The 13898-nt window shown below is 43.7% G+C and overlaps 1 protein-coding gene across 3 annotated transcripts in view; it reads right to left on the reverse strand.

The window, feature by feature from the left end:
* Positions 1-3986: 3986 nt before the first annotated feature.
* LOC126539959 (sorting nexin-4-like) overlaps positions 3987-13898 on the reverse strand; it is a 77070-nt gene continuing 67158 nt past the window's right edge. For all 3 annotated transcript variants that reach the window (XM_055075747.2, XM_050186785.3, XM_050186786.1), the window contains one exon: positions 3987-4351. In XM_055075747.2, the coding sequence (XP_054931722.1) occupies positions 4148-4351 (204 nt within the window). In that variant the 3' untranslated portion in view covers positions 3987-4147. The remainder of the gene's footprint in view (positions 4352-13898) is intronic.

Here is a 13898-nt window from a genome sequence, read left to right on the forward strand (position 1 = left end):
TTTCAGTTGTAGTGTGCCCAATGTTGTCATCATCATCATCATCATCATCATCATCAGCCTGGTTACGCCCACTGCAGGGCAAAGGCCTCTCCCATACTTCTCCAACTGCCCCGGTCATGTACTAATTGTGGCCATGTTGACCCTCCAAACTTCCTAATCTCATCTGCCCACCTAACTTTCTGTCGCCCCCTGCTACGCTTCCCTTCCCTCGGAATCCAGTCCGTAACCCTTAATGACCATCGGTTATCTTCCCTCCTCATTACATGTCCTGCCCATGCCCATTTCTTTTTCTTGATTTCAACTATGATGTCATTACCTCGCGTTTTCTCCCTCACCCAATCTGCTCCTTTCTTATCCCTTAACGTTACACCTATCATTCTTCATTCCATAGCTCGTTGCGTCGTCCTCAATTTGAGTAGAACCCTTTTCGTAAGCCTCCAGGTTTCTGCCCCGTAAGTGAGTACTGGTAAGACACAGCTGTTATAAACTTTTCTCTTGAGGAATAATGGCAACCTGCTGTTCATGATCTCAGAATGCCTGCCAAACGCACCCCAGCCCATTCTTATTTTTCTGATTATTTCACTCTCATGATCCGGATCAGCAGTCACTACCTGTCCTAAGTAGATGTATTCCCTTACCAATTCCAGTGCCTCGCTACCTATCGTAAACTGCTGTTCCCTTCCGAGACTGTTAAACATTACTTTAGTTTTCTGCAGATTAATTTTTAGTCCCACCCTTCTGCTCTGCCTCTCCAGGTCAGTGAGCATGCATTGCAGTTGGTCCCCTGAGTTACTAAGCAAGGCAATATCATCAGCGAAGCGCAAGTTACTAAGGTATTCTCCATTTACTCTTATCCCGAATTCTTCCCAATCCAGGTCTCTGAATACTTCCTGTAAACATGCTGTGAATAGCATTGGAGAGATCGTATCTCCCTGCCTGACGCCTTTCTTTATAGGGATTTTGTTGCTTTCTTTATGGAGGACTACAGTGGCTGTGGAGCCGCTATAGATATCTTTCAGTATTTTTACGTACGGCTCGTCTACACCCTGATTCCGCAATGCCTCCATGACTGCTGAGGTTTCGACTGAATCAAACGCTTTCTCATAATCAATGAAAGCTATATATAATGGTTGGTTATATTCTGCACATTTCTCTATCACCTGATTGATAGTGTGAATATGATCCATTGTTGAGTAGCCTTTACGGAATCCTGCCTGGTCCTTTGGTTGACGGAAGTCTAAGGTGTTCCTGATTCTATTTGCAATTACCTTAGTAAATACTTTGTAGGCAACGGACAGTAAGCTGATCGGTCTATAATTTTTCAAGTCTTTGGCGTCCCCTTTTTTATGGATTAGGATTATGTTAGCGTTCTTCCAAGATTCCGGTACGCTCGAGGTCATGAGGTATTGTGTATACAGGGTGGCCAGTTTTTCTAGAACAATCTGCCCACCGTCCTTCAACAAATCTGCTGTTACCTGATCCTCCCCAGCTGCCTTCCCCCTTTGCATAGCTCCCAAGGCTTTCCTTACTTCTTCCGGCGTTACTTGTGGGATTTCGAATTCCTCTAGACTATTCTCTCTTCCATTATCATCGTGGGTTCCACTCGTACTGTATAAATCTCTATAGAACTCCTCAGCCACTTGAACTATCTCATCCATATTAGTAATGATATTGCCGGCTTTGTCTCTTAACGCATGCATCTGATTCTTGCCAATTCCTAGTTTCTTTTTCTCTGCTTTTAGGCTTCCTCCGTTCCTGAGAGCTTGTTCAATTCTATCCATATTATACTTCCTTATGTCAGCTGTCTTACGCTTGTTGATTAACTTCGAAAGTTCTGCCAGTTCTATTCCAGCTGTAGGGTTAGAGGCTTTCATACATTGGCGTTTCTTGATCAGATCTTTCGTCTCCTGCGATAGCTTACTGGTATCCTGTCTAACAGAGTTACCGCCGACTTCTATTGCACACTCCTTAATGATGCCCACAAGATTGTCGTTCATTGCTTCAACACTAAGGTCCTCTTCCTGAGTTAAAGCCGAATACCTGTTCTGTAGCTTGATCTGGAATTCCTCTATTTTCTCTCTTACCGCTAACTCATTGATCGGCTTCTTATGTACCAGTTTCTTCCGTTCCCTCCTCAAGTCTAGGCTAATTCGAGTTCTTACCATCCTGTGGTCACTGCAGCGCACCTTACCGAGCACGTCCACATTTTGTATGATGCCAGGGTTAGCGCAGAGTATGAAGTCTATTTCATTTCTAGTCTCGCCGTTCGGGCTCCTCCACGTCCACTTTCGGCTATCCCGCTTGCGGAAGAAGGTATTCATTATCCGCATATTATTCTGTTCCGCAAACTCTACTAATAACTCTCCCCTGCTATTCCTAGTGCCTATGCCGTATTCCCCCACTGCCTTGTCTCCAGCCTGCTTCTTGCCTACCTTGGCATTGAAATCGCCCATCAGTATAGTGTATTTTGTTTTCACTCTACCCATCGCCGATTCCACGTCTTCATAGAAGCTTTCGACTTCCTGGTCATCATGACTAGATGTAGGGGCGTAGACCTGTACAACCTTCATTTTGTACCTCTTATTAAGTTTCAGAACAAGACATGCCACCCTCTCGTTAATGCTATAGAATTCCTGTATGTTACCAGCTATGTTCTTATTAATCAGGAATCCGACTCTTAGTTCTCGTCTCTCCGCTAAGCCCCGGTAGCACAGGACGTGCCCGCTTCTGAGCACTGTATATGCTTCTTTTGGCCTCCTAACTTCACTGAGCCCTATTATATCCCATTTACTGCCCTCTAATTCTTCCAATAGCACTGCTAGACTCGCCTCACTAGATAACGTTCTAGCGTTAAACGTTGCCAGGTTCATATTCCAATGGCGGCCTGTCCGGAGCCAGGGATTCTTAGCACCCTCTGCAGCGTCGCAGGTCTGACCGCCGCCGTGGTCAGTTGCTTCGCAGCTGCTGGGGACTGAGGGCTGGGGTTTGATTGTTGTGTTCATATAGGAGGTTGTGGCCAAGTACTGCACCAGGGTGGCCAATCCTGCTCTGGTGAGGGAGTGCGTTACCGGTTCTGGTCACCGGGATCAGGCCACACTCCAGGCCTGTATATGCAATTTTATCAACACGCGGATTTCTTTTTTTTTTTTTTAATCCGGTGGAAAATTGCGCGGCACCGGGATTCGAACCACGGACCTCTTGCACGTGAGGCGGGTGTTCTACCTCTACGCCACCGCTGCACCGCCCAATGTTGTAGAAGCTCCCAGTTGGGCTTGTCTCACGGGCTACAGAGATTATGTGTTGCTGCACCAAAAGTGGTAAGAGGCACACATGAGCTCATAGGCCACGTAATGTCTATCAGGAGCTGCTCCGGCAATGAGAACCCCTATCACACGCTACCTGCTCACCTAGGTTGCAGGTTGCCACAAGCTTCAGCCGAATGTCAATCTGCATCCAAGTTTGATGGGAGAAAGTAATGAAAGCAGGGTGACTGGGTGTTATAAAGATGCCATACTGAAGGGCTTTGACCACCTGTAATTCGTTAACAGGTGCCAAAACTACAGTACAGGAATGTTTTTGCATTCTGCCCCCATCAGAACGGAGCTGCTATGGTCAGAAATTTAACACAAAGCTGCTGAGCTTATAACACTGAGAATAGAATGCCATAGCCACTGAGCCTTTCAATTTGATTCAATATACAGAGCACTGACGAAAAACATATTGTCAAAGGGGCTAGGCCTTTCAGCTTCCAACTAAAACACTGACCGCTAGCTTGAAAGATGCCTGAATCCAAAGAATGTCTGAGCCCTTTAGTTCAGTGAACAAGGCTTCTGTGTGCAAACCGAAACATCTAGTTTCTAACAATTCACTTTTGGTTGGTTTTCTTTTTGTTGTGCTTCTAATCTGAATTCACTTCACGACCAGAAGATATGTCATCCAATTACTGATTTCACTGAGCCTTTGCAGAAGGTCCCACGACATGCTGCTCACTGTACATGACATGATGTTTTATTGACTCGGACATCGATGACTGACAACAAAAGACTGATGTTAATGACTGTGCATGAACTAGAAGATTAAAATATTAAAAAGTAGGCAAAAGACAGTGTGGCACCGGTTCCTCCTAGAAGTACACCCACAGGCATCTTCATTGCACATCACTGCTTGTGGCAGACCTGTCCTTGTCCACAGTGGGGTGCACCTCCTCTGCGGTGACCGGCAATGTGTCGGCCACAGGCAAAGTCTTGTCAACAGCTGGCGAATCGGCATTGGCACCGGTTGGTGTAGCCTTGTCCTCCAGTTGGCACATCTCCTCGAAGCATTGGCACACTCTCTCCCATATTGCAACAGACTGAAAAATGGTAGGCGATGATTATTCGTTACCTCAAAATGGAAAACAGCCTAGACATCCAAATAAAACTGGATCACACAACTACTCACTCAGGTGCCCACTTTTCCTGTAATGTGGCATCAGTTAAAGATTCGTTACTCCTACAGCAACAAAAGATGAAGACAAGTGAGAGACAGATATGACAGGACTACAGAATAATGATGCTGTGGGAATAAAGAACCAATACCAACTAGCCCAATTTACCACAGCATGCAATTCTGTTGTTTTAATGCGATTAGCATTCTTTGCCTACTTTAGGCACTTTGAGTCTGTCCATTTACCTACCCTCTTATGCCGATACAGTAAACCAAATTGTCTACCAGCTTGGGCCACTAGCTATGTACCGGGTGTTTGTTTGGGCTGGTTGGTACAGTGAGACCTGGTTAATACGTAGTTAGCGGGGAACGTGGATCAGGCATTCACAAAGCGATGTACTAATTAACTGACAATAGCACAACAGCGTAGGCTACGCACTTACTGGCCAAAAAACGTGTCAATTCTCACTCAACCACACATGCAGACAAGTTTTATTTGCGAGCAGGCAGCAAAAACTTCAACATTCACTTGCCGCCATGGCGGACTTGCAGTGCAAGGGCCTCCTCAAACTCGGCAAGGCTGCAAGCCAGTCTCTCCATAAGGACTCACTTTTCTGTGTAAGCCCTCAAGATGGTCAACGCACAAGCTGTGTCAGATACGGAAGGGCCATCATCCATGTTGTTGTCCATGTGACACCGTGAAAGCACTAGAAACTATGGGAGCTGGAAACACATTATGGCTACCATGTTCTGACATCGCTATTGGTGGCGACTGCAGTCTGGGAAATGTCCATGCGCCACAATTTCGCTATCTATGGCCTGCGCGCATGACATTTCATCAATTGGACACTAGTACGCATAGAAAAATGAAGTAAATACTACGCACTAATCATTCGGCATGCGTTTAGTGAATTCATCGCGACTATATTTAAACAGGAATTACGTTTTAAGTGGGTACATATTAACGAGGTTTTACTGTAGGTCTTGTCAAACAGCAGATTCCTTTAACTGCACGACACATGACCAAGATTAGAGGCACGAGACAGAGCATTCTGTCCCATGCCTCTTTTCTTCATATCGTGTCACACTTAAAAAAAAAAATTTGCTGTTTGACCAGGTTTTTACTCGTAGTCATGATGCCATCAGGATCATATCTTTAACTGGATATATGTATACTGTGAACGCAACACGTGCTTGACTTTCACCTTCATCATCTCTACATATTTTCCTCATCTGTATATATCATCATCAGCTGCACAGCTTGATTTTCATGGTGGCAGCACGAGCTTGGCTAGAATAAAGCAGTTGCTTATAAGTGGTGCATGACATGACAATGCCATATCATGTCATGCAGTATATGCATGACATGATAAGAATAACATGCATTTGTAAAATGCATGCATGGCACGAAATGAATGCCATGATATAAATGGCATGATAAGACACGCACACATGACATGAATGACACCTGATAATGCTTTGCAGAACTCCAAATGATGCTGGATATCCAGCCATCTGCAAAATGCTCCAGATAACATCATTTCGCACAGTGCATGGAATCTACACAATTTTTGTCTTTCCTTTGTATTTGTCTTTTGTGCTGTAGGAATAAAGAATTAATACCAACTAGCCGAATTTAGTGCTAAAGATGTCATAATTAATGCTTGTAGCTAACACTTCATCGATGATAAAAATTATGATGTTGTAAAAGTTCACTGACTTCATAGTGCCAAACATATTCTTCTTTGTCACTTAAACAGGGCTTGTACACCTTCTTGAAGTTTTTTAAAACCCTTGAATTTGAAAAAAAAGAGACTCAAGGGCCCTTAAAACTCTTTGATAATAAATTCGGCCCCGAATGCCTTGAAAACTAGGGTTGGGGGCGAATTCAGAACATTCAAAGTACCAAGAAATAGAGAAACGAAGAGGGATAGGTTGGAAGGTCAACCAAATTTACAGTTTATAGTGCAAAGGAACAGAGATGAAGACTAGAAGCAGACAAGACGAATGCTACCCAGCCTCTTATGCCAATCCAGTAAACCAAATTGTCAACCAGCTTGAGCCACTAAGTATGTGTCCTGTCTATGGGCCACTAGTCCTGTCTGCTTCGGTTCTTCATCTGTGTCTCTTCATGCTATAAACTAGAAATATGTTACCGTACCAACTCGCCCAACTTTTCCTCCTTTTGCACCAGGACATGCCCAGTTGGCTACCCCACACTTTGGGAGAGGGAAGAACAGATAAGAAGGAGAGATAAAGAAGCATTTTTAAAACAAAAAACTCCACATAGGGGCTATGCCATGGACACTGTTTATCAGGAAACAATCCTAGTAATTTATCCTGAGAGTGTGACCAAGCGATTGCAATGTGGCATGCCCAAAGCCACCAACCACAGACTTGTTTAAATCACCCTTGCCTTCATAAAGCTAGACACAGCCAGATCAAGCGGCAAAGCCGTGCCACCATTTTGTTGTTTTGCTAATTGGCTCACATCACTGCCACCATGGCTCCATTTCCATACCCTACGCTCTAAAAATTGCCTAGAAGAAAGCAAGTTTCAGCCATTTGGCATTAGCATGACGAGTCTCGTTGGCTGAAGTCAAACGCTACTAACCAGTATGCCAAAGGCATAGACATCATTACAATGGGAAAGTCAACCTAAAAAAGTGACCTGAAAAGCTTAAAGTGTGTGTCCAACTGAGCAGCTATTTCACTATTTTTGAGTGTGTGGGTACAAATAAGGTTTCTTCCACCTCCTTAAATTTTGGTATCCTTGAAATTCTTTAGTTGTCCTTGAATTTTGACTCAAATGTTCTGTACAAGCCCTGTTAAAATATTTGCAAAATAAAAAAAAATTGGGTTGTTTTCTGACGATTGTGAGATGGAAATCTACAAGTTAATAAAAATTAGTTGGGCTGAATCTGGCATACATTCCCAATTGGTGAATACTGCAGTGATAATCCTTAAGTTTGCATGATCAGTGCATTCTGCTGTTTCTAAACTATAGGACCAAGACATTAGTAGAACACGCATACAGCCCCCCCCCCCCCCCCCCCCCCCAAAGAAGATCCATGAAAGGCAGTGATCAATCACAGAAAGAGCAATGGAAAAAAGGTGTAACGTAAGGTGAAGTGGCGCATCGTGAATCCGGACAGATGGACACGAAAAAGACGAGTGCTTCCTCGTCTTTTCCGTGTCCCTCTGTCCTGTTTTACGATGCACCACTCACCATTATGGAAAACCGACTAGCCAAAGCCATTACCCTTCTATGTTACGTAAGGACACAACAAGACAGCAATATGGACTAGAAATCATATATAAATGCAGGTCGCTTAAATTCTATTTGAAGTTAAGAAGAGGCTTCAGTTTAAGGCCAACTCTGATTTCCAAATTGTAGTACTGGTGAAATGCACGAATGTGGGCACACATTAGAGAACTACTGATATGAATGAAATTCAATGCATTTAAGAGAGAAAACAAAATTCTGTCGATTGCTAGAAGGAGAATTCTGATTACTGACTTCAAATATATTATAGAGATGATTAAAGATATTGAATGAAGCAAAAAGTCTGCAAATTCATAACTGCTCCAAATATAAATGTACAGTAAGGGCTCGTTAGTTCAAAACGAAGTAGCCGCTGCGGTCCGTCGAGCAATGCATTGAAAGCAATATGTAACACATTCCATTAATTCACAGTGAAATCCGCACTGCCACCAATAATTTGACCTCAGCACCATCGTGGATGGGGAGAGTTGCCGCGTGGGCTGCGCAGCTTTGCTTTTTCCATCTGCGGCCCTTTGTTTAGGCCTGACTAGAAAGAGACGTGTTTGTGCCTGCCCAAGCATGGCCAATGCCTCTGTTGCATGTCGCTTCTCTCCCGTGAGGCTCCGTATAAAGCTCAAGGGTGATAAAATCGTTGCCGTGCGCCGTACGATGTATGCACGAGTGAAAGCGTGTGAGGGTGAGCTGGCGAACGCGGCTCAATCTCGCGTGTGCGAGCGAAAAAGGGGGCATGCAAGCCCTCCCATTGTGCGCGAAGCACAGAGGTGAGGTGGAGATCGGAGGGGAGGGACGTTAATTTTCGGCAGCGGCTGCTTACGGTGCAGTCATGTGGGCACCGTATCTTGAAAGCGATCTGCGACGTGGCCAAAATGTGCACCCACATGGGCATAGGCGAGGGCCTCATCTCCAAAGCGATCCGCAATGTTTGCAGAATGTGCGTAGTGCCGGTAGCTTCGTATGCAATGTGCTTTCTATGTTTCGTTCGTGTTGAAGCGAGAGCTGTACGAAGGTCAATTCGCTCGGTGCTTCTGCTGTGATTCCTCACTCCAGCATTTTTCCGCGAGTTTCCATGGCCATCGAGTGAGATGTGTTCATGTTTACCAGTGCGCGTGACACAGTACTTGTTAATTTAGTCAGTAAGCAAATGTTTACAAGTTTAACGGCCGATAAAGCTACTATTCTTACTTCGTATAGCTGTCTACTAATTTGTTATAGCAATCAATACTTCGCTTTTCGGGCAAAACTGCGACATTTTCTTTTCTCCGCGCCAGTCGGCGTAACGAATGAGTGGGTGGAGCAAGGGCAATCTCGACGTCGGGCACATCGGAGCGCGTTGGCCGCATCCGGTTATGTTGGCTGCGCCAGTGCTGTGAAGTATAGACGTTGTTGTTCATGCCAACATAACACAGCGTGGGTGCACGCATGTACACGCCACGTCGGACTATATACGCGCCTTAACCGAGCTATGTTCTTCTGGCTTTCATTAGTCAAAATTATTTATAATTTGAACTTTCGTAGCATCCCCGCAGCTTTTACTGTATCACAGTTTTGTAAACCTATCTGTTATCTCATCCAAGGTGGAAAAATATTTATTAAGATCAAATTCTGGGGCTTTACATACCAGCACCAGAATCTGATTATGAGGCATGCCGTAGTAGAGAACTCCGTATGAATTTTGACCACCTCAAATTCTTTATGATGACTTTTTCTCGCGGCTTCCGAAATCCGCATGCAGAGGTCGCTCATCTCAAGGGCCCTATCATGTCACAAATGGACTTGAGCGGGGCATGCGCACTAGCGAGCACAATTTGGTTGTGGTTCCGTGCTTTGATACTTCATGTGCCCCCTCTTTTTATGTGACCGGGCTCAAAGCATCCATTGTAACACTATGGTGATCTAAAAAAATGTTTGTAATGCACTGAAATGTGTACATTATAACTGATGGATTGTTATATTTGGTATCGTTTTAAGTGTTCGACTGTATTCTATTTGATGTTATAGAGTTGTTGTTCTCAAGTACTCGTACGATTCGATTAGAAAATTTTGCGGTTCCAGTGATGCTACTGGCACATGCCATTTCAGAGCAGTAAAGTGGACCTTCATAGCAGATTTATGAAAGTGGTTACAAACCATCTTATACGGAGCTTTTACGTTGGGCAAACTATGTGAAAGCAGTGAGTGGACCCTATAGTTTATATACTTAATCCAAACACTAAAGATTACCCCCTCCCCCTTCATTGTAGTCATTACTATGGACTGCAAGGAAGCGATGGTGCCTAAGATGTGCTTAAAAGGCACTTCAGTCGCTTGGAAAAGCATCGAAGCCCTTGGGTGAGGTACATTAAGACTTTGGAGGCATTTTGGGAACATTAGCATGATCACACTGCTTTAAATGATTCCTAGAAAATGGACTCTCTGAAAAACAGGTATGCTGATATTACAGCATAGCGTAATATAAGCGCAGCCTCCTTCTTAATTTCCCTAAATGGAATGAGCAATATTTCAAAAAAATTTTCATTTTGGCATTGTGTTTGCAATGCTGTTATCTCCACATAATAAATGTCCTGTAAACTATGTGTAATTTTGATAAAACTGATGCTACCTACCCATATAGCATTGGTAGTTTATCTGCTTTGGCAGACAGTTCTTTCAAACAAGCAGGACAAGAAAATATGTTTTTTTCCACGATCTATGGCATGTATATTTAGATGGCATGTATATATATATATATATATATATATATATATATACACATATATATATCATCATCAGCCTGGTTATGCCCACTGCAGGGCAAAGGCCTCTCCCATACTTCTCCAACTACCCCGGTCATGTACTAATTGTGGCCATGTCGTCCCTGCAAACTTCTTAATCTCATCCGCCCACCTAACTTTCTGCCGCCCCCTGCTACGCTTCCCTTCCCTTGGAATCCAGTCCGTAACCCTTAATGACCATCGGTTATCTTCCCTCCTCATTACATGTCCTGCCCATGCCCATTTGTTTTTCTTGATTTCAACTCAGATGTCATTAACTCGCGTTTGTTCTCTCACCCAATCTGCTCTTTTCTTATCCCCTAACGTTACACCCATCATTCTTCTTTCCATAACTCGTTGCGTCGTCCTCAATTTAAGTAGAACCCTTTTCGTAAGCCTCCAGGTTTCTGCCCCGTAGGTGAGTACTCGTAAGACACAGCTATTATACACTTTTCTCTTGAGGGATAATGGCAACCTGCTGTTCATGATCTGAGGATGCCTGCCAAATGCACCCCAGCCCATTCTTATTCTTCTGATTATTTCAGTCTCATGATCCGGATCCGTGGTCACTACCTGCCCTATGTAAATGTATTCCCACCACTTCCAGTGTCTCACTACCTATCGTAAACTGATGTTCTCTTCCGAGACTGTCAACCATTACTTTAGTTTTCTGCAGATTAATTTTTAGACCCACCCTTCTGCTTTGCCTCTCCAGGTCAGTGAGCATGCATTGCAATTGGTCCCCTGAGTTACTAAACAAGGCAATATCATCAGCGAATCGCAAGTCACTAAGGTATTCTCCATTAACTCTTATCCCCAATTCTTCCCACTCCAAGTCTTTAAATACTTCCTGTAAACACGCTGTAAATAGCAGTGGAGAAATCGTATCTCCCTGCCTGACGCCTTTCTTTATTGCGATTTTGATGCTTTCTTTACGGGGGACTACGATGGCTGTGGAGCCGCTATAGATATCCGAGTATTTTTACATTTTACATATTTTACACCCTGATTCCATAATGCCGCCATGACTGCTGAGGTTTCGATTGAATCAAACGTTTTCTCGTAATCAATGAAAGCTACATATAAGGGTTGGTTATATTCCGTGCACTTCTCTATCACCCGATTGATAGTGTGAATATGGTCTATTGTTGAGTAGCCTTTATGGAATCCTGCCTGGTCCTTTGGCTGACAGAAGTCTAAGGTGTTCCTGATTTTATTTGCGATTACTTTAGTAAATACTTTGTAGGCAACGGACAGTAAGCTGATCAGTCTATAATTTTTCAAGTCTTTGGCGTCCCCTTTCTTATGGATTAGGATTATGTTAGCGTTCTTCCAAGATTCCGGTACGCCCGATGTCATGAGGCATTGCGTATACAGGGTGGCCAGTTTTTCTATATATATATATATATATATATATATATATATATATATATATATATATAAGTTTACTTAATTTTGCCCTGTGCTGTACTTGACTGATACACTACATACTTGAAATACTGCCATGGTCAACACTGCAGGGGCAGTTCGCGTTCGCTCGTCTTGGAGCTCGATGTGCTTTGTGCACCATCGCGAAGTGCAGATATATGCACATGACCTTTGACTTTGCAACGCTGTCTGATTAGGGTGTGATGAGCGAATTCAGTCTGGCGAAAGCGTTCATGGTAGTTACTGTGCCATGTCACCCGCAGCCCCAACCTCAACTCTGGCCACCAATCTATAGCCCGTGATCTCATGCCCAATCACGGAGGTGGTTTACTGGTCTGAACATACTGGAAGCCACCTTGCTGCGACAACCTGCTGCGTGGCTGCCACCATATTTTTGTTATGGCCGTATGATGCAGCTAGGCTTAACCAGTGGCGCTTCGTCAGCATCCAGCATCAAAAGGTGCTGTTTAGTTCAGAGTCGACCAGAATCTTAATAGCCGCCGTACGTCATTTTGAAAGCCATGAAATCACCTCGCCAACAAAAGGGATGGATAGGCGACAAATTGAATAGCGGAAAAATTGTTCACGACTGCCATGTCTGCGACATCGTGCACATTATGCTAAAAAAATTGAATGAGACACGACAGGATACATCGTCCAAAACTTCGATTACCATTTTACATTGTTCATACAGGAGAGAAGTGTGGGGTCTCGCATGGCACGATCACTCGCTGCTGCTTGAAAAGCGATGCTGTCCCATTGCTTAAGCAACCCGCACATAGCGGGCTGGAATATGTTGAAAATAGACAACAGCCCAGGGATGAAACAGCACTAAGATGCAGCCTTAATTGGGGAGACTTCACTCAGTTCACTGCGAAGTTAACGCAACTGCTTGTCCACTCCACGCTGCTTTTGAGCGTCACTTGAGGACTAATTTCCGATTTCGAAAGCCCGAGCAGCCCCCTCAGTGCAGGATGGGTGTAGATTTCTCATGTGTTGCTGAAATGTAGCAGAATGTAGCAGGGTTCGTGTCTCAGCGCAGTTCAGCGTAATTGATGCAGCGGTAGCATTGCTGCTATTCAAGCACCCCTATAAATTTCTGCCGTTTTCTTTGTAGTCCATATAGATGAAAATAAAAGGAAACGCAGAAAAGAGGGAGGACATGTCAAGGCACCACACCGCAATACCACACGCTCTCGCGAAGACAGTGCCTAAAATGACTGTCTTTATGTGTATGGCTGCTGTAGGCGTACTACATTAAAGTTCACCGATATTCACACAAAAATGTGTTTGTTCTTACTTTGCAAGAACAAACACACATAAGTTTTCTTTTTTTCCTCGAACTGTAACTGAATGGAATTGTATAAATTGAATCCACTTCCTAATCTTGTTTTTCATCGCTCTGTTTGTTTTGTCAATCTGATTTTCTTTGTACCATGTGTCGCCCTCCCTGCTTCGACCACGTGTCCGCAGTATTTCATAAATAAATAAAAAAAAATACATCGATTTCTGTCTCCCAAGTGCCAGCGAGTCTATTTCTTCTGCCTCCTGACAAGCCTGCATGTGTGCCATGCGGACAAGCCCATATAGCACTGTGCAGCATGCTGCCATCAGGCAGGCTAAAGGTTATTGTGCTGAACTGGTTCGCGGACTGTTATAAATTTTAATTTTTTTGAACTGGAACTTAATCAAAATAAAATCGGGGCATGCTGAACCCAAACCAAACCGGTACTATATTTAGTTCAACACTCCGACTCTCATGCGCTATCGTATTGCAGTGGTCTTAAGAAATGAGAATAACCTCATGTGTTGCTTCATGTATTAAAATAAAGTACTGCATTTTCTTGAGCATTAAGTTATGTTCTCATTCAAAAACTTGCACCAGTAGATCTTATGCAGTGGTGCAATATGAATAAAACTATGCATGGTGGCACGAGCAATATGTGAATTGTTTTTTTATGAGTACAAGAAACTGTGCAAAGTAGTGTTTTGAAAGAAACTGAGGCTTT

The sequence above is a fragment of the Dermacentor andersoni genome, chromosome 2, assembly GCF_023375885.2.
Source record: "Dermacentor andersoni chromosome 2, qqDerAnde1_hic_scaffold, whole genome shotgun sequence".
Taxonomy (NCBI): Eukaryota; Metazoa; Arthropoda; class Arachnida; order Ixodida; family Ixodidae; genus Dermacentor; species Dermacentor andersoni.